At 47.8% G+C, this 21562-nt stretch overlaps 1 protein-coding gene across 3 annotated transcripts in view; it reads right to left on the bottom strand.

Annotated features, from left to right (window-relative positions):
* The window catches only part of DUSP29 (dual specificity phosphatase 29), a 33232-nt gene extending 13953 nt beyond the window's left edge, over positions 1-19279 (bottom strand). For 2 of the 3 annotated variants that reach the window (XM_047701353.1, XM_047701352.1), the window contains exons 1-2: positions 19128-19279; positions 7842-8069 (exon numbers count right to left, since the gene is read on the bottom strand). In XM_047701353.1, the coding sequence (XP_047557309.1) occupies positions 7842-8069; positions 19128-19213 (314 nt within the window). In that variant the 5' untranslated portion in view covers positions 19214-19279. Of the gene's footprint in view, positions 1-635; positions 768-7841; positions 8070-19127 lie in introns of all 3 variants that reach the window. The other variant, XR_007122566.1, reaches the window with a different exon arrangement.
* Positions 19280-21562: the final 2283 nt, after the last annotated feature.

A 21562-nucleotide genomic window follows, 5' to 3' on the forward strand; every position in this document is an offset into this window, starting at 1 on the left:
ACCCGGTACCCCTGTTCATGCTGCCCATGACTGGTGCCCAATTGTATCTAAGTCACCTTTGGTACTGGAGGTTCAGAATCCAGGTCTCCTAGTTCTTTCCATTAACATTCAGCTCATTAACTGGAAACCTTGTAAAGCTGTGTTTTCACTGCTTCCTAAAGCAGCCATGGAGAAACCCACCCTGGAGAAGCCAGTCAAGGTTAGCTCTGCTTGGTGCCTTGAGCCTGAATTAGTTCCTTCTTTTTTGGGGGTGGGGGTGGGGCGTGAAAGGGTGCAGCTCTCCAGGGCACCAGTCAGAGGCCCTCTCAGCTGGCTGATTTGCTCTCCCCTCACTTTCCAGCCTCCTCAGCTACAGGCCAGGCCTGGAGACGCCTCTCCTTTTGAGGCTGTTGGTCTGATTGGGAGGAGAAAAGCAGAAAGGGTAAGATAGCAAGACCCCTTGAAAGCATGCTCAGCCTGAGTAGGGACAGCCACAGGGAGGGGTCCGGCTTTGTGGGGATGGGCAGCTGGCTGTTGATGACCCCCCAAAAGCCAGACCTTGGAGGCAACTTATTTTAATAAAAATGGAGAGCTCCTTAGCAGCCCTGTCACTCAGGTGACAGAGCAACTTAGCACCTGCCTCCGTGTTTACTCACAGGGATGCTGACGTGGGGAGGGAGAAGAGCGATTTCTCAATTTTCCTGCTTCAGCCAAGCCTATGGGAGGCTGTCCTGCCTGGGAATTTGCAATCACTTTGACAGTAGACAGGATATTTCCCCTCCTGCTGACTGCAGGGGAAAAAAAGAAAAGAGAAAAAAGATTTTGCTAAGCAAATGAAAGATGTGAATAAGATTAAAGGGAGAATATTTAAATTACAGAAACTTAGTGCTTTCAAGCATACTCAAGCACTTTTGAAGCACCCATTTAGGGACTGCTGATTGATAAGAGGCGATGAATTATTCTTATCTCATCATTGACGCCAGTCCTTGGCTCTCTGGAGGGCAACACTTGGTTAACCTAATTTGAATCTAATTTGAATGACTTAAAAGTAATAAAACAAGTATGTGCTTGAACCTAATAAAGCCTAATTTATTTAATAGCACATTTCTTAAAGAATTTCATTCTAGAGCTGGAAGGGACCTTTGAAATCATCCCTTTATTTTACAAATAAAGAAACTGAGACCCAGAACCGGAAAATGTTTTGCTGTAGGCTGCACATAAAGACGATCTGCACTGGGGCCTTGAACTCTGGGCCCTGCATCCCATTAGGGGCCTTTTGCTCTACTCCGTGCTGACCCTACAGCTCTGCCTATGGCCAGTTCAGATCCCCTACCAAGCTGCAGGAAGTGAGTGGGGAGAGAGAGCGTCTGTGCCTTGAGCCTACCAGAATGACTTCTGCTGAGAATACCTGAAAGGTGGCCAGTTTGCCTGGCCCAGCCCCTTGGACCCAGCACGGTCAGTACCCACCAGATCTCCCTCTTGTCTGTGGCTTCTTCTGACCCGGTCAGAGTGGTGGCATCAGCTCTGCCCTCCCTGGGCTGGTAAGCAACGGGGACTTGGAGTCACCACTCCACTTGGCGAATCCCCTTGGAATTAGCTGAGACTGGGAAAATGCTCTAGAAGTTCTGGCCACAGGCCCCTAGGGTTTTGGTGTGGCACCGCCTCCCTAGGACTGAGGTCATGTGGGTTCCTGGAAGGCCAGCTCAGCATCTGTGGAATTGGTTGGGGCATGATCCAGAGAAACCCATCAGGAGGGACCTTCCTTTCAACCTGACCTTGGGTTCGTCATAGCATCTCATGGAAACAATGTGACCAGGGCTGTTTTCTGTCCCAAGGCTGCCCTTAGCACAGAAGGACCCTTCATGGCAGAGCACAATGACTGTTCTTTACCTACTTCTCACACTGGGAGTTGAATTTCGAGAACCTGCCTGATCTGTAGTAGTTCACACATACTGGGTGTGTTCTCACTGTGCTGAGTGGCATCCGTAGTAACTCACTGGATCCACATCTTATAGGGAAAGGAATAGAATGTCAGAAAGCACGAGTGACTTTCCCAAGGCCACAGGGGGGGCCAGTATTTGACCAGGCACGTGGCTTTGGAGCAGATGCTTGACCATTCTGCCTCTCTCCATAAAGAAGCCCTGGAGGGACATAGAGAGGCCCTTAAGGGGAGAGGAAGGAGAAGAAGTGAGCTGCTTCTTTGGGCTAAGTCTGGTCCTCAGCAGGTCTCAGGCATCACCGGTCTAGGCCAGCGGTTCTGGCTCCCCCAGGGCTTCCGTCCTCACCCTTGGATCCTGACCACCCTACCTTCCAGAGCCTTGATAATTGCCTTTCGAAAATCTTCGGTGCTTTTAAGGAAAGGAAAAGTTCAACCTAAATGCAGCTATCAAATTAAAACCCAGGCTTTATGCACGAGGAGCCGGCTGTGAGTTTTTTGCTGGGGCCTTGGGCAACACCTTCAAAGAAATGGAGAAACACAGGCAGCCTTGCCTGCTCTCAGCAGGGTTATAACCCCGTGTGGTTGCCATGTCGGTGGAACTCATCGCTCTCTCGGTAAGTGTGTGTGAGTCTCATTACCCTTGTAAGTGGGTGTGGAGGGCGGACCCTGAGCAGAGATGAGGTCGCGCACTGTGCAGTGCTGGCTTCCGCCCCCTGCCCCCGCGGCACATGCGGGTCATACACACTAGCTGTGGAGCCTGCCCGGACTGGGCGTGAGTGTGTGTGTGTTTGGGGGCTCGACCAGGCAGCGCTGGAATGAACTGAAGGGGCAGTGACATTTTCCTGATTGAAGGAAGCAGGATTGTGGTCAGATGTCAAGGAGGCAAGCATGTCTTACAGCATCACACTTGTTGTCTGGCACTCTAGTAACTAGAACTTGTCTGTCCTGTTCAGACCCTCCGTGGCTTCCTGAAGAGAGTTCCTGGGCCAGTGTTCAGCCTTATGCAAGCCAGCCCTGATCTATCTGCCCATGCTTTTTTTCTCACTAAGTACCGTAATGATAATGTTTGTATTTGTTTATACAAAATGTACTTATATTCCCTATTTCTTTGAATCTTCTTAGTAATCATTTTTCAAGATAAGAACATAGGACAGAGAGGTGGAAGGACCTGCCTAAAGTCACTGCACCGAGAGGAGACTGTGGCCGTGGTAGGCGGTGCATTATCCTTTGGAATAGTTGCTGCCCCTCCCTAGGTCAGGTTACACTTTCCTGCCCTAATAACATGAGGGTTTGCCTTGGACTTGCTTTGGCCCCTGAAATGTGTGGGCATAAATGGCATGTGTCACTTCTGAGTCCACTGGTGATTTTCCAAGTCCCTTCTCTCTCCCAGAAGACTGGCAGTATCTCCGATAGGGGCTGCTCTGTCAGCCTGGATCCCGAGTCCTAGAGGGACGTGGAGGCAGAGCAGAGTTCGAACTGGCTCACCGCGGACACGTCATGTGCATGAGAAATAAGCCATTACTGTGGTAGGCCACTGAGATCTTGGGGTCCCCTGTTCCTGCAGCACGGCTAAATCTTAGCTGACCACATGGTGGTCAAACGTGGCTCAGTTCTAGACTTCCTGAGAGTGGACCTCTACCGCGTTTATCCCCTGCGTTCCCGACAAACAATTCTCGCTTATTCTCACCTCCATTCATTTCTTCATCCTGCATCTCCGCCCAGAACTCTGTTGAAGTCCTACCCATCTTCTGGGGTCCTGCTTGGAATTCACCTCTTCTGTGACGCTTTCCAAGTACCAGGCACTTAGCAGCATTTACTTACTGTGTGCTTAGCACTCTACTTGTTTTAATTCATCTCGTCTTCACCCCATGAAATAAGCCCTATCTCTGTTAGAGTGTAGAGAGGTAAAATAGTCCAAGACACAGAATTGGTGTTTGGCAGAGCCAAGACCTGAAGCCCACACTCCTTCCACTTCATTACCCATTCTCCTTCTGTTCCCTGCTACATTTCTACAGATCTCTCCTCCTCAGCTATAAAAGTGCTCCCTTATCTGATTGACCACATTCTCTTTCATTCTTTTTTTTTTTTAATAGCATATAATGTATTATTTGTTTCAGGGGTACAGGTCTGTAATTCATCAGTCTTACACAATTCACGGCACTCACCATAGCACATGCCCTTCTCAGTGTCCATCATCAAGCCACCCAATCTCTCCCAACCCACCCTCCCCTCCAGCAGCCCTCAGTTTGTTTGCTGAGATTAAGAGTCTCTTATGGTTTATCTCCCTCTCTAATTTCATCTTGTTTCATTTTTCCCTCCCTTCCCCTATGATCCTCTGTCTTGTTTCTCAAATTCATCATATCAGTGAGATCACATGATACTTATCTTTCTCTAATTGACTTATTTTGCTTAATATAATACCCTCTAGTTCCATCCACATCATTGCAAATGGCAAGATTTCTTTTTTTTTTTTTTTTTTTTTTTGATGATTGACCACATTTTCTTGATCTGAGTTTAGGTATAAATTCTACCATTACTGGGGCACCTGGGTGGCTCAGTGGGTTAAAGCCCCTGCCTTCGGCTCAGGTCATGGTCTCAGGGTCCTGGGATCCAGCCTCTCATCGTGTTCTCTGCTCAGCGGAGAGCCTGCTTCACCCTCTCTTTCTGCCTGCCTCTCTGCCTACTTGTGATTTCTGTCTGTCAAATAAATAAATAAAATCTTTAAAACAAAAATTCTACCATTACTGGTGGTATGAGCTCAGGCTGGTCACTTAATTTCTCTGAGCCTCAGTTTCTTCTTTGTATCCCCCACAACACCTAGCAAGGTGCCCAGGAAATACTGATTGACTGAGCAAATGGATGAACTCTCTGAGCCCCAGTTTGCCCATTTGTAAAATGAGAGTAATAATGTAACCTCCTTCATGGGGGTGACTAGCACAGGGCAAGGCACATGGCAAGATGTAAATGATACAATGTAGCTGTTATTATTATTAGCTGTAGGAAATGTAAATACAGTATATAATATACAGAGAAAAACTCTTACTTCTCAGGATGGGGATTGGGGAAACCTAGCTTCATGGCAGATGTGATTTGAGTGGTCATTGTAGGAGGCCTAATAGAATCTGGACATAGAGATGAGATGAGGGGCAGGACATCTTAGGCAAAGGGAATAGTATAGATAAAGACACAGAGACAGTATAAGTCTTAAAAATCTTAATCCTCCTTCCCCCAGTTATACCATTATTAGGGTCAGATCTAAGGAAATAATCCTAAATATGAAAAGATTTTATGCATAAATATGGCCACTGCAGTATTTATGAAGGTGAGAACATGGAACTAACTGGTAAGTCCAACAATAGGGAAGTGGTTAAGTAGAATGACCTTATATCACCTGATATATTATTATCTGATATAGAGCATTATATTATAATTGTATAAGAAGTATGTAGTAAGGAGAACGTTTATGAAAGATGCTATGTGGGAAAAAAGATAAAATGAATTATCAATATGGTTATGATAAAAGCAAGTTTTAAAACCAAAATGATAAACAAACAAATAAATAAAATACACAGAAAGTCTAGGAGGAAATATTATATGAGTGGCTTCAGAGTAATGGGTTTTGGTGATTGCTCTGATAGATTTGTTTTCTTTCTTACATTAATCACTATTACTAGAGCTAACCTTTATTGAGCACTCAATATGTATTAGGCACTGCCCTAATATTTTACATATACTATCTCACTTAATCCATACAACCCAATGAGGAAGGTCCTCTTGTTAACCTACTACAAATAGAGAATCTAAGACTTCTATATTTACACAATAACCATGTAATTACTTATATACTAGGAAAACCATATATTTACTGATTTATGTAATACTTTATAACTAAGAGATAAGAGATTCAGATCCACCCTCCTTTTTTTTGTTACTTCAGGGATAAAATAAACATTGTTCTGCATATTTCCTTACGTACTGATACTCTTATTTCTTTACATTTCTTAAAGTGATATTGGGGTCAAAATATATGTGCACTTTCTTTAGTTTTGAACTCATTTTAGAGTTTACAGAAAAGGTGCCAAAATAATACAGAGATTATCCAGTAATAAAAAAAAAGAATGAGGTACTGGTCCATGGTACAACTTGGATGAACCTTGAAAACATTATGCTAAGTGAAAGAAGCCAGACACAAAAATCATACCTTATGATTCCAGTTATATGAAATGCCTAAAATAAGAAATCTGTAGAACAGAAAGCAGATGGGTGGTGGTGTGGGTAAGAAGACAGGGAATGGAGGATTGTGAGGTGGTTTCCTTTTGAGGTGATGAAAATGCTTTCAAATGAGTGATGCTGGTTGCACAACTTGGCAAATGTAATAAAGCCGCTGAATTGTGCACTTTAGAAAGGTGAATTTTATGGAATGTGAGCCATATCTCAATAAAGCTATTATTTTAAGAAGAAAGAAAGAAAACAGTACAGGGAGTCTCATATACCCATCACTGAGGTTCCCCTAATGTTCACAATGAGGAAATGATTGGATAAATTACAGCTTGGCACTACTACTACGGAATAGTAAAAGTACAGAATAGTACAATTCCTTCCCCCACTTAAAAATTGTTTAAAAGGAATGAAGCCCCTTTATACGTGTGTATATGTGACCTCACGTTTGCAATAGTGTACATAAAATAATGCAAGTACGCAGGTGAGCTTAATACTGGTTACTCAAAAGAGAATTAAGAGAGGACAGAGGGAAATGATGCACTTTGTTTTTACAACCCTCTTGTTTAATTCAGTATAAAAGGGCATGTAATTTTTAAACTTTTTCAGTTTAAAAATATTAAGAAAAAAGGACAAGAGATGCTGCCCCTGGGATTTCCCATGACTAGGTAGTTATCTCTAGGTTTTAAGCAGTCCCGCATGCAGGGGTCCTGTGCCATCAGCTCCAGTGGGAGATGGAACCTGAGTGGGAATCGTGGGGAATGGAGGGAGGAGTAGGAGTGCTGGTTAAGGTAAAATCTTCTGGGTTGGGCAGAAGCACATTTGAATCCCAGCCCTCTACCACCTCCTGAGCTGTAGACCTTGGGCCAGTGGCTTAACTGCCCTGTACCTTGCGGGAGCAATTAGATGTCCTCTTTCATTGAGCTCTTGTGAAAATGAGATCATTCATGCAAGGTGCTTAGCACAGTGCCTGGAACACAGCAGCCAATAAATGATAGGTATTATTACTATTGCTATTATTTATAGTAGATGTGTCCCAGTTGTCTAAGGAGTGGGAACTAGTGGCTATAAACATCTAGAGGAGGAGACGATGACCTCAACCTTGCCCGGCCTACCGTGCTTCCCAACACCTAAGTTGATGTACTCCCGTGCCACCAATCTGAGAACTGACTCTGTTCTTGCTGTATTATACGCAGCTAAAGTACAAGGCTCCATTTCCCAGAGTCCTTTGTAGCAAGGGGCAAGGGAGTTCTTGGGTGACCCGTCCCTCTGGAAAGATGCCCTTTTGCTCCTTCTTTTCTCTTTATGCTTCTGTGGCCTGGATCCATCCCACAGATGGTGGCTGGAGTCCTAGCAGCACTCTTGGCCCATGTAGCAACTTCGAGGAAGGAAGCCACACCCTCAGGATGGTGGGGCAGGGGCACAGGAGCCTGACACCTTGATGCCCCTGGGGTCGCCATGCCAGCCCCAGCTCACCTTCCTCTGGACTTCTTTTGTATGAAAGAGCAATAAACGTCTATGTTGCATAAGCCCCTTCTCTGGGTTTCCTGTACTGTGAAGATAAACCCAGCCCTGAGATCTCACAACACAACTAACCAAAAAAGCAATAACTCCTGGCTAAGAGAGGTGAAGGGTGTGACCTCGGACGGGGCTGGCTCCTTTCTCCTGGGTGAGGTCGGAGGTGGGGCTTGGCCCTGACACTTACTCGTCACCGATGTAGAGCTGGGGCCAGACCTCGTTGACGTGGGTGTACTGAGGACTGCCCTTCCAGAAGAGACGCTCCAGCTCAAAGGCTCCTGGGGTGCAGTACTCCTCCTCTTCCACGTCCCCCTCCCCCTTCGGCTGCAGCCTCTTGGCAGATGGGTAGGCATTTTGGAGGCTTGTCTTTGGTTCTCGGGATGTCATTTTGGAGCCACGGGATTTTCTTTCCTTCCTGCAATTGGTCATGAGAGAGGGTCAGGATTGGGGTTAGCAGGGGACAGAGGTAGGGAATGGTCTTTACAAAAAGAGGTAGGGATAAGTTGATCTTAAGGTGCAGCAGGCATTTCCCATGCCTGATTAGCTCCCACTTACTCTTACCAGGCTGCAGGGGTAACTAAGGAGGGCCATGATGGCAGTTAAGCAACATGTCACTGACATTCCAGTCTCCTTCAGTGCAAGAGGGCTGGCGGTCCTCTGACATGGGCCAAGGAAGGTGTGCAGCAGACCTACGACAGACTTCAAGCCTCAGAAATCCCTGTAGGGCTGCTGGTCCTTTGCTTCCTTTCTTTTAGCTTTTAGCCCTGCTTTGGTGCCTAGTTTTCCCCTTATCTGATTGTAATCTGCTGGCTCTGACCATGGGTTCCTGCCATGCCAGGCGTGTGATTCTCCACACCTACAGGGAGTTGTCGGCCAGTGGAAAGGGCACACCTGGAAATCAAGAGCCTATTTGATCTGAGCAGCCATGCACATTCTGGGAGCTTCAGGAGCCCTGGGGTGGAAGGAGGCTTGGCTGCCTGAGGTTTCCTCGACATGTTAGGACAGTTGAAGGCAACGTTGGTGGCTCTCCCGCTAGGGGGCTGGCAGTTGTGCTAATTTACCAGGGGTCAGAAGAGATGTTCTAAGCTGGAAAGCTGCGCTTACAGATTGAAATGCATATTTGGAGAGTTTGTCAGGCTATGCAACTGGAATGTGGGAGAAGAGTTTCCATTGTCCCCAAGGAAAGGAATTCGCTGTGGAATTGGGCAATAATTGTTCCCTGAGCTGAGTGACTGGTGCATCTAGACTCAGAGATGCCCGAGGGGAAGATAGGCTCTGAGATTGGAGGGGAGGAGAAAAGGGCAGCAAGACTGAGAAACATGGAGTTGAGTGATGGGGAGGGAGTGTTATTTATTTAACAAATACTTATCTGGTACTTACTTTGTGCCAGACACTGTTCCAAGTGCTTTACAATTATTAACTCATTTAATCTTCTTAACAACCCTCTGAGGTAGGCATTATAATTATCTCTATTTTGCAGATAAGGAGAATTGTAAATTGAGGATGTCTGTAACACAGGGTCTCAGTCTTCTGAGAAAGAACTAGTTGCTGGGGGGAGGGGTGTGGTGAGGATGCAGCACGAAGCAGGGCAGGCCAGGGATTTGAAGAATGCAAAAAAATTTGCTAGCCTTGGGCGCCTGGGTGGATCAGTTGGTTAAAACTCTAGACTCTTGGTTTCTGCTCAGGTGGAGATCTCAGGGTTGTGAGATCGAGCCCTGCATTGGGCACCACACGCAGCATGGAATCTGCTTGGGACTCTCTCCCTCTGCCCCTGCCCCCACACACTTGCACACTGTTTCTCTTTCTCTCTCTCTCTCTCTCTCAAATAAATATCTTAAAAAAATAAAGTTTGCTAGCTCCTAAGACCAGTAGGATCATTTCAAAGGACTTAGGACACAGCTCAGAGAGGTTCCCACTTGTCAAAAGGTGACAATTTCAACATGAATAATAAAAAATAACTGCAATGGACTGAAACACATCAAACATTTAAATCAGAACGAAACTTGAAACATTATTCACTGTTGGAAGACATAGGGGAACTGCTCATTATTTTGAAGACAGATAAGTAAAGGGAAAGAACCTAGCATTTGTTGTTCCTTTCTGATACAAACTGTACTACTGGGTGGATGAGGGAAACTTGCTCTTATAGCAGTATTCCAGATAATAAAGAAGAAAGACAACCCCATTTTACATGTGATGGACTATTGGATATAGGCATTTAGCTCTGTCTGTTCACCACACAAGAAGAGAGAATCAGACGTTGCGGACCTTCTGTGGGGGCAACACACCATCACCATGAGAGTCTTGCCAAAGGAAAACCTGAATCTTAGCAGGGCCCTCAGAGTCTAGACCTAACAACCAATTTGTAGGAAATTCCAAGGACAGCTAAATTATACCATAGGTCCCTACCTTTTAGAAACACATATCAAAATATTCACAGATGAAATGATAAAATGTCTGGGATTTGCTACAAAAATATTCTTGGGGAAAATGTAACAGTATATTGTGTATGGAGTGGGGAGTAGAGGTGGTGGTAGGTAAGAGGCAGGTCTGGAGATGGATGGTGGTGGTTGGGGTTGGATGATGGTTGCAAAGTAGCTACTGTTTCTCTTTGTGTGTCTTTGATATTTTTCATTAAAAAATGTTAAGAAAAGGAAAGGGCTAAAACTGCTCTGAAGAATGGGATTCTCCCAAGTTCACAGCAGACGAATTAAAGGATCACTAGCTAGCTGTGTGTCTTTGGGGGTCATGGGAAGCCAGGATCTGTGACTTCCTCCTGCAACATCCTGATTTGGGCGTGGTGGCAACAGAGGTGACCCTTTGCCGGATTCTCTCAAAGTGTGATCTAAAGACTACCTCTGTCTGAATCATCCAGCACTTGCTAGAAATACAGATCCCTGGGTTACATCCTGGCCTGGGGCTAGGGGCCCGGGGGCATGCATGTTAACAAGCTCCCAAATGAGTCTGATGGTCACTGAAGATTGATAGTGATTGCCCAAGAGTGTGGCTAAAGAGACAAGGAGCTGGGAAGTCAACAGAAGGGTAGAGAAGGATAAAGGTGTCCAGTATCCTTCCTATCTTCTCACTGAAGGAGGGGCCCTATCTCCAGCCCAGAAAAGGTGCAGGACTGGTGGAGGAGAGAAGAGCCAGACGATGGCTCCTTGGTGTTTATTTCTTGAGCCCAAGGGTCTGACAGGTAGTGAAAGGATGGAATGAGTGAGTGGATGGCTGGGGAGGAGGGTGAATAAGGCTTGTGCTCACAAGGACTCAGCCAGAGCAGACGAGGCAGGACTGAGTCTTTCGGCTAATGGAGGAGGGGCGGAGGTGAGCCATGGGCACCAGGCAGGACGGATAGTCTCCTGTGGTTGCTCAGGCCCAAACTCTGCTGTGGGGCCTGCCTGCTGGTGTTTCCAGTCACAAAGGGAGGAGTTGTTTCCAGGGATGGCCAGAAACTTCTGTTACAGAAACCAGCCCAAACAACCCTGTCTGCCACTAAAGGAGGCTTTCGAGAGGTGATTTGAGGGAGACGCTGGAACAAACTGCATTCTGGAACCTCTGCCTGCCTCCTTTGATCACAGTAGCTGACCTCACCCTTGCCGAGGCTGTTCCTCCACCATTACACTGGGGAAGGAGCCGTCCCCATCCCCATCTCCGTGCTGAAAGCCTCGGCTGGATTTCCAGACAGAAGAGGAAGTGGTGCGGTCTACCCAGAGCAGCTTGGCACGCAGAAGGAGCTCTGGGATCTATTATCCTCCAGGGCGCAGATTTGATGGGGGAAGAGAACAAAGCACAGAACAGTCCAGAAACCACAGACCTGTAATCTTTCCAAATCCTGAAGGCGGCCTGTGTGCATCCCTCTCTGCGTGGCTCCCAAATTTCTGAATCTCAGAGAGGGCGAGAGTGTCTGTTTCCCAGACCACAGCCAAAATGGAAGGGGAAGACAAATCTGTTCTGTTTGGTTTCCATAGATTCGACACAGAGATTAACTGCCAAGGTCTCGATGACACACACAATATCAATCACAGGCTAAATGTCATAATGAGAGCTGGGCAGGTTGTCAAGAGAGGCCTCCAGGTTTCTGTTACAGCTTCATATTTAAAGGTTTGGTCCCAGGAAACCAAATGCCAGCCTGAAGGCTACGTGGCCTGTCTCCTCCTCACAGGACAGCAAACTCAGGCTCCTTCCCGGAGGCGCCAGGCAAGTAACGCGGAGGGAAGCGGGTTGCGTATTTGAGAATAAAACAGACAAAACCCCCTAACTGTTGGCCTCAGGCAGGAGGCAACAGGGAGTGGTGGGGAGCAACTCTTCCCCTGATGGGCACAGCAGCTTGCCCTTCCCTGTGGGAATGCGAGCCCAGATTGTCTGATATTTTTATGAGAAGTCAGAAAGCCAGAGTTTTGTGAGAAATCTGCTACTGTTCACATGTAGGCAGCTGAAGGCGATGCTCTCCTTGCCCTGTTCCATTTCCTCAGCTCAGACGGCTGCCATGTAAGTGGCCAGTCCCCTCACACTACACAAAAGGCTTCCTCTCTCAAGCCCCTGAATCTCCCTGCTGGAGGGTATTTTCTGGTCTTTATGCTGGTTAGGCCTAAAATAGGAGGAGTTACCCTCAAAAGTTACTGTTCTTGAGGGGCAGGCGTTGGTGAATAGGTACCCCTCAGTTTCCTCCCTGCTCAGGGGGACTTCAGTGGGAAGTCTATTCTACAGTGTCCCGGAGAGGTAACCTGCTCACACTCGTCCTGTCTGGGCTCTCTTCCCTCCCAGACTCACCCCTCTCTGCTCGCCACTCGTAAAAGCATCTCCACATAAACAACTTGAACCCAAGCCCTGGTCTCAGGGTCAGCTCTCAAGGGAACCTAAGCTAAGACACTTTACTGCTAGTTTTAAAACATTTGAAGATACTGAGATCACAGAGAATTCAGAGGCCAAGTGATACTTGACCACGAAGGCCTAGAGTGGCATTTCCCTCTGTGGATCAGTGACCTTGACTTTGAGATGCTGTTTCCAGGAATAATTCACATAGGGGCCCCTTGTTAAATCTGACTCCATTTCATAATTTTTGATGGTACACCTCACGTTTGGTTAAAGGTGTCCCCTGCCCAATAAGGGAAGGCTTCGAATGAATTCAAAACCATGATTTCGACACCGTGATTGGACTTTATGTAAAAACAAAACAAAATATCTTATTAGTTTTTTGGGTTTTGTTTTTGTTGTTGTTGTTGTTTTTTTAACTAGAAGAAAAATGTCAAAATGTCAATGCTGTGAGCAATGCTGGGAGTTTGTTGTGTTTTTTTTTTTTCTCTTTTCTATTTTGGGATTCTTTAAATAAATAATCATATTTTATAATAAATCACCATGTCTATATTTTTAAACTGTGCTGACCAAACAGAACATCTGGGCAGGAAGCTGCCTGTGACTTCTAATTTGTAATTTCCACTTTATCTTCCTTGCCCCCGGGACCTGCCACTTTCCTGGGGCCCCTCCACCTCCTTGTCCCTCTCTCCCTACATCCACTGGCTCTAGGCCCTAGTCTGCTCTCACAGCCCCAATGATCACTGAAGACGCTCAGGTCTGTACTTTGCATCCCCCTTGAGTGTCACTTTTTTCTTGATAAAATGGAGCTGTAGCCAGAAGGGTAACGTCGGTTTTAAAAACAAGAAAACATGCACAGCTGGTTGAGTGCCTGACTCTTGGTACAGGTTCAGGTCATGATCTCAGGGTTGTGGAATCAAGCCCCGCATCAGGCTCCACACTCAGCAAGGAGTCTGTTTGAGATTCTCTCTCCCTCTCCTGCCCCTCCTGCACATGCATGCATGGGCTCTCTTTTTCTCAAGTAAATAAATAAATAGATAATTTTTTTTTAAGATTTCATTTATTTATTTGACAGACAGAGATCACAAGTAGGCAGAGAGGCAGGCAGAGAGAGAGGAGGAAGCAGGCCCCCCACTGAGCAGAGATCCCAATTCGGGGCTCCATCCCAGGACCCTGGGATCATGACCCGAGCTGAAGGCAGAGGCTTCAACCCACTGAGCCACCCAGGCACCCCTAGATAAATCTTTTTTAAAAATTAAAAAAAAAAAAAACAAATTAACAAAAACCCAACCTGAACTCTTCCTAAGGTGGAGGATGGGAGCAGCCAGGTGGAGAGACACATTAGTTATTTCAGTGGGAACACTAAATCTCTCAGTAGACCCTTGAACCTGCAAAGACTGGCCAAGTAACGTGAGCAACAGACCTCCTGCCTCCTGCTTGTCAAAAAAAATACCATCTGGGGACCCTTTGGATGAGGAAAAAATAAGTCCTGAAGTATAACCAGGAGGTGGTGGCGGGAAACAGAGAGCTAAATTATTCTGAGCCTTCTAGAATATTCCCTGAAGGGGTGAAGGCCCCTGCTGGAGGGAAGGGAAGGAGGATGTGAGCCACAGACAGCCAGGTGTGGAGTGTCCAGCGCACACCATTCTGCTGAGAACAGGGATTCCCGGTGCTGAACTGGGCAGTGTCCTAAAGTTAAGTCAGCCCTCTGTCACCCTAAACCTTGAAACAATTAGATGCAAGAGACAGCTATGCTGGTGGTGGTTTTGAGAAATCAAAGGGAAAGAGGCTTGAGCAGGTGGAGAGAAGAGACCACAGGTTTATGAAGCAGCGTGTACAGTACTCACTAAAATAGTCAACACTGGCTAGGTGCTTATTTTAGGATGATGGGATTATATGTCATGCTTCTTTTTAAGGCACAGTCTATTCTAAACTTTCTATGTTGAACATGTATCACTTAAATATATGAAAGGGGGAAAAAAGCCTATGAACGTTCTATTTTAGAATTGTTCTGGACAAAGTAGATGCTCCCCCTACACCTATGGACTAAGGCACAGGAAGGTGACCTTCAGGACAAGCCCTGGCCAAGTGTTTCTTACATCTCCCATGGCACTGAGTACCCTCCCAGTAAGTGGCCATGCCCTCCTATAGGCTTCTGGTAGCAGAGCCAGGCCTAGGTCATGTCAGAAGGTCATTCTAGAGACGCCTGAGTGGCTCAGTCAGTTAAGTATCTGCCTTCAGCTCAGGTCATGATCCCATGGTCCTGGGATCGAGTCCCACATCGCGCTCCCTATTCAGTGGAGAACCTGCTTCTTCCTCTGCCTGCCTCTCCCCCTGCCTGTGCTCTCTGATAGATAGATAGACAGACAGACAGACAGATAGATGATAGATTGGAAAGAAAAGAAAAAGGAAGAGAAATAAGAAAAGAAGGGGAAGGGAAAACTAAATAGGCACAGGGCCTTGGAAAAGGTCCATGTAAGTATTGGGTTCTGAAGCTTTGGGGTAAATCCACCTCTAAAGGAAATGTCCTTCCCTTCTGACTGGAGACAGAACTCAGGTGAAGAGAGCAGCCCCCTTCCCCTGCCCTGTGGTGTCTGAGCCAGCATCCTCAACTTGCCTTCCACGGTCTTGCTTTAGCCTCAGTCAGCCAACATCAAGGGTGTTCCGGCGACCCACAAATGGGCATGAGGGGTGGCCTCGTTTCCTTTTCGACTTCGCCTCACAAGTTAGGCTTGGCCCTGCCCTCCACCCCCAGGCTTTCCCCACACATCCCTCTGTTAAGCACCAGGTGTGGGCTGGGCCAGAGAGATCTCTGCCTTCTAGAAGTTTTTGGTCTAGGAGAGCAGTTTTCTAAAGTAATCTTAAAACAACCTCCTCTCCCTTTGAGGTCATTCTGTCTGGGTGCCTATGCATACATGGCGCATTTACCTTCCTAGTGTGTTGGGATCATGGGGGAAGTTCATCTATATTTAAATGTATGCACACCACACTTCCTCCCAGACACCACCCAAGTTGGGCTTGGAATGAGCCTTGAAGGAAGAGGGAGAGTAAAACTGTTACGGTGGTGGGATATGTTACTCTGTTAGGAGAGTAATACCTTCTGCGGTATGTGAAGGTCTAGAATTTGGCAGCAGCGAACGTACATAAATAAACATATTTTTAATTTACTTCAAGTCAATGCTTGTCTTTACGCATCTTAAACCTATAAAAATGATCCCAATGAGGAAATAAAAGTTGTGGATTTTTTAAAAATTAAAACCTGGACGTGAAAGCCCAGGAAATTTTTGTTGCCTATAATTTAATTCCTAACGTATCTGACACAATCAAAGTTTAACAGATTTTTTTTCTTTTCGATTCTGGCAAGCATGTTAACAGGAGGCAATTATGTGAATTAATAGAAAATCCTTTGATTAAAAAAACAGAAAAGGCTTCATTTAAAGAGGTAATTTAATATTCCTTCTGTGATGGTGTTGATGTCATAACTTGTTTGATTAACTCTTCAAATGGATTCAAAGTGCTTCAGGGTGGTAATTTATGAAGTCTTAATTGATTTCCCCAATCTTGGTGAGGCAGAGTTGAGCCTCCCGGAAACCATGAGGAGGCTGGAGGCTCGTACCCGGCTTCCTCCTCACACATGGGAGCAGGCTGGGATGGACTCTACCTCTGTGGCCTGGACCCCAGTGGGGGGAGAAGAGGCTCTGGCGCTGGGGGCAAGAGATCGTGACCTCTGACCAGGCCAACTGTGGTTCTTGAGTCCTAAGCAGCTGGGTTTTTTGCCTCCTCTGTGGATGTGTGGAAATACTGCAGGAGATTTCACAGCTCATGAACTCAGCAATAGATGGCCTCTTACCCCACAACTTTCTAGATCTATTTCTCCCTGTGCGTCACCCCAGAACACAAGGCTTCCATGAATGGGAGAAGACAAACTGGGGTAAATGGTGGGCGTGCAGCCCTCGCCATGGGTCTGCCACCGCTCCATTTCCCTGTCTAGGCTTCTGTTACTCAGTAGGCCTGTCTCGGTGTTGTCCAGAGGCGGCCCTGGGCCATGCACTCACTTCTTGGAGCTGCTGCGAATGCTCACTGAGTAATCAAGGCCTGGCAGGGCCCCAGGAAATAATCATACAGTTGTTGCCCCTATTGTGTACCTGGGGACAATCTACTCTCCAATCTCTTAGACAGTGAACAGCTGCCCCCACTTCACAGATGAGCAAAATGAGGGTCAGAGGTTAGGAACACGGTACCAAGTGGTATGACTGGGGCTCTACCCGGGCAACCAAGCACCCCCACCCGTGTCAACAGAAGGTCACTGTATTCTTGCTCACAAGGTTTACGCTCCGGAGGGCGGGCCTGGGCCTTCCATTTGTGTACCTCCAACCCTAAGGTGTATCCCAGAAGTGGTGAGTAGTCGTGCAAAGAGCTCTCGGTGGCCTTGGAGTCTAACAAACCTGGACTTTGGCTTCCTCATCTGTAGAATGGGCTTAATATCCACCTTGCCGGTTGTTGAACTGAATGAGATAAGTCCTTGGCACATCGACAAGGGCTCAGAAAACATTCCATGGAAGGGGATAAGGAAGCACTGGGGAGGCTGGATGGGGAATTCCCAACTGTGTCGGGAGCTAAGTTCTGAGCCAGGAGTAGGGAATAGTAGGTAGAGCGTTTGGCCAAGGCCAAGGGTTTGTGTAGGGTATGATGGGAATGGGGCATAAATAAGCCTGAACGTCTTCCTATGGGTAATGAGGCTCGTTTGCTCATGTGCTAAGTATGAGCAAGGCTTTGGGGAGGAGAAAGGACTCTCTCCAGCCTGTTGACATCTGGTGGCCATGCCAGGCTACTGTGGGAATTGGCTCTCTATTTACTGCAGAAATGGGGGGCCCAGACCATCAAGGGTCCCTGGGGGCAAAAATTCAAACACCGCCTGCTCTGGGGTCAGGCTTCGGAGGACGAGCAGAGCAGTGACCCCTGGCACTACTCCCTGGAGTGGCTCTTCCTTGGGGGCCAGGCCCAGGCTGGAGTTCAACATCAAGGGAAGCAGGGGAGCGTGAGGTCATCCCCACTCCACCGCATGGGGGAGGAACCAGAGCACAGTGCCTGTGCCGTCAGACTCGAAGGTACACACTGCCGCTATCTGGGCTGTGGGACGTGGACAGTCCACTCCACTCCTTTGGATCTCTGCTTCCTCATCTGAAAATGGAGACGGGGAGGTCCCTCCCTCACAGGGCCATTCTAACTCTGAGAAACAAATGAGTTCATGCTGAAAAGAAAAGCTTTTGGAACCGTGCCTGACCTGTTGTTAGTACCGGGAAACATTACAGAGCCAAGCCCCGCTGCGTGGAGGGCAGGCGGCCCCCTCCCCGAGTGGACTCAGCGGGGCCTCAGCAGGGTTAGGAGACATGCAAACAGCCAGGTCTCCAGCCTCAGTGCCCCTGCTCTGCTCCTCATCCCTTGTGGGGTAGACAAGAGCCACAAGAATGCTACCCTCAGACCCAGAGTCCCCTCCAACCCAGTGACACCCCAGGACTGACATGTTCCCAGGGAGGGTTTCCAGTTTACCAGATGGGGGTGAACCATGGCTCCCCTTGTCATCCTTAGCACAGATGTGAAGAGCCCCCTAACTCCTCAGACCCTCTCCCACATCTCACCCCCTAAACTCAGGCCCAAGTCTCTTTTCTTGTACAGATCTCAGCTCAGAAGCCCTTCAAGCATTGTGTATAAGTGTCATTGGTGGGGCCAAAGTGATTTTCTCATGAATAGAACAAAAGGGGTCCATCAATGAAAGGTCAGGGCAACTGAACGAAGACCAAGTACCAGGGACACCCAGGGCCTGGATCTGAATGAGGAGGCCCCTCCATGCAGGCACCTCACGCCCCCTCCCTTCTTACTTGGGTGCTTTGTTCCTTGGAACGTTTCAGCTTTCCTGAGCAGTCAGAGCCCCCCACTCCCCACAGCTCTCGGGTTCCAGGCCTGTGAGGAGCCACCGGTCCATGGGACAAGAGCACCAGGATCTACGGGGAGAGCCCTGGCCTGAGAGGCAAGACGGCTTCCCACGTTCTCACCAACACATGGGGCTGTTTTGGTGATTCAGTGCCCCCATCTCTACCAGAGCCGTCATCCCCATCCTCATCCTCCCACCAGAACTGGGAAAAGCTTTGAAAATGGTTACTCCATCCAAACGATGCTTAGCATTATCCAGAACACAGAAAAAAATCTCATCCCTGGGATTCTTGAGTCCTACACTTGTAATGTGTGCTGCCCTACACAAGATGTGAGTCCCTACAGTGTTTCTCTCTCCCCTCCTGCTGAGATCTCCTTCCCCTCTGCTGGCTGAATGGACAAATGTCTACATTTCCTTACTGGAAAATGACGTGTGACCCCGTGGATGCAATGCCTCACAAGGGCCCGCTGAGCTCTGACCCACCCGATTATCCGTTAGAAATGGTCACTGAACTGGAAACTCAGATTAGGAGAGAGGGAAGCTGAGAACATTCCATGGAGCCTCTAGAGCAAGATGGGGCAGCAAGACGCCTGCCACACTAAAAAGATGTGAGCTGTTCCCTGCCACTCTAGAAACAGAATCAAAAGGGTCTTCTAGCCCCCACACCCAGGCCCCCAAAGAACATGACTGGACCTGACAGGTGTCCGTGTCCCTGACGAAAGGCCTTACCTGTGTGTGCTGGGGCCTGGCTGGGTCAGGAGGTGCTGGTCTGTGGGGCGTGTGGCAGCCGCACTCCTGGCCACCTCCACTGGCATCCACAAACCTATTTTTAGGGTTAGATCTGCTGACGCTGACCTTGAGCTCTGCCCAGTCTGGGAAGAGACCCGTGGCATCTGCTTGCAAAGTGATGGGCCAGTGTGACCTGAAACCCTCGACTTTGGGAGCCCTGTCCCTGGAGCCCACACGCTGTCCCTGGCCCAGTGACAGAGGTGGGACACATGGCCGCCCAGAGCGGGGACAGGCAGGGGAATTTCCCAGCTTTGTCTTCTCGAGATGGATGAGGCCAGGTGTCCGTGGGGCCCTGCCCTGGGCTTTGTGCCAGAACAGCTGGAACAGGGGAGGTTTGCCAGCCAATGGAGAGCCTGTGGGAGGGTTGGGAGCACCCAGACTGGAGAAGGGCTCTCCACTCCAGTCTCTTCCCGGAGTTCAGGCAGCCATCTATTGGGGGAGGGGGGAAGTGTGCGGAGGGAAAGGTTGCTGCAGTATGGGGGGCAATCCGTGAAACTCAGCAGACAGAGACTCTGTAAACCTGGGTTCATTTACATTGTGTCATTTCATGTGAGACCTCCAGCAAGTGCCCAACCCTTCTGGGCTTCAGCGGAGAAAATAATCACAATGCTGTCCTCTTGTGATTAGGAGGGCTACATGAGATAAAGAAGGGAAAACACTTGGCTAACATTTAAAAATGATATGAGGAGGCCCAAAAATATTTCCAACTCAACAGTCCCTCCCAAGTCTCTCTTCTTGGTGGTGCCTTCTCTTAATCTCCCACCTCTTTGGTTCTGGGCTTCTTTGCCCCAGGGGTTCCCTCCCATGCCCTGCTACTATGATCCCCTTTTTAGTTCTGAGGGCCATAGTCCTGTCAAGGCTCCTCTAATATTCTATTAAAATCTTTCCTGGGCTTCCTACAGTTCCTTCTGATGAATGAGGTCCTAGTCACCCCCTTTCAGGCTCTTACTTTAATGTGTGAAGGATCAGGAGGAGGGTGAAGGGGTCACCAGTCTTCTTGTGTTGGGGTCATTAACTGTCCACTGCAACTTTGAACTCAGCAACCCAAAGATCTTCCTCACAATTTGCATGTTTAGTTACTGCCAGTTTTATTTAGGGTGATTATTTCTACCAGTATTTTTCTTTGTGAAACTGCTGAAAGACTTAGCTTTTATTGATTTCTTGGTGCGAAGAATAGTCCCAAGGCCAAGACTCAGGACCCGAGTGTATAACAAGGTCAAAACATCAGGGTCCAAATGTCCTCTCAGTGAAGAGCTGACGCCAGAGCAGTGGGGTCATAGGCTCTTCTGCAAGTACCCCAGGAACTGAAGGAGTCAGAGACGCTGGAACCGTCAAGAGTTGGAGAATGACTTCTGCCTAGCCAGGAGTCCCAGCCCCTGCCCTAACCCCAGCCCGAGTCAAAGGTGAAGGAGGCAAAGGGGGCCTCTGTAGGTGTGTAGGTTCAGCAGCAGACAAAAATCAAGTATCTAAAGATACCTAAGATAGACAGATAAGTGACTGATGAGAGTGGGAGATAATATTTCACACTGTCTAGGAGGGATATTCAAGTGAATAAAGGCAAGAAAAGAATCAGGTGGGATGTTGGATTATCACCTGCATAGAGTAGACCCTACATGTAGTTGATCAGAATACTGACGACCCTCTCCCCCACACCTCATATGCCCCCAGTCCTCCACATATTCAAGTATGCCCAAAGTGGGTGACAAGACTGGGGAAGGGTGGAAAACTGCATCAGTAATTATGAGGAATTGTAGGAAGTCCTGGGAAGATTTTATTAGAAAAGAGTGGTGGTGGTGTCAGGAGACATCTGGCCTGTCTTCTAGCAGCTGAAGGGCTGACCTGTGGTGGGAACAATAACATTTTCTTTTCTTTTTAAGATTTATTTATTTGAGAGAGGGAGAGGGAGAGAGTGGAGTTGGGGAGAAACAGACTCTCCATTGAGCAGGAAGCCTGATGTGGGGCTTGATCCCAGGACCCTGAGATCATGACTTGAGCCAAAGGCAGAGGCTTAACCCACTGAGCCACCCAGGTGCTCCTGTTTAAAAAAAAAAAAAAAAGATTTTATTTGAGAAGGAGAGCATGAGCACGAGTAGGGGGAGGAGCAGAGGCAGAGGGAGAAGGAAGGAGAAAGAATCTCTAGCAGACTCCACACTGAGTGCAGAGCCCGGGGCTCAATCTCAAGACCCTGAGATCATGACCTGAGTCAAAATCAGGAGTCAGAGGCTTAACTGAATGAGCCACCCAGGCACCCCTACAATAGTCCTTTCTGCACAACTCTAAGGGCAGAACTCGGGCACTGGGTAGTTCCCCCAAGTGTTTTTATGTGGACTCAGCAAACACACCATTCTGCTGGGATGGGAGCAAGCCAGGTAACC

This window comes from Lutra lutra, chromosome 14 (assembly GCF_902655055.1).
Source record: "Lutra lutra chromosome 14, mLutLut1.2, whole genome shotgun sequence".
NCBI classification, from domain to species: domain Eukaryota; kingdom Metazoa; phylum Chordata; class Mammalia; order Carnivora; family Mustelidae; genus Lutra; species Lutra lutra.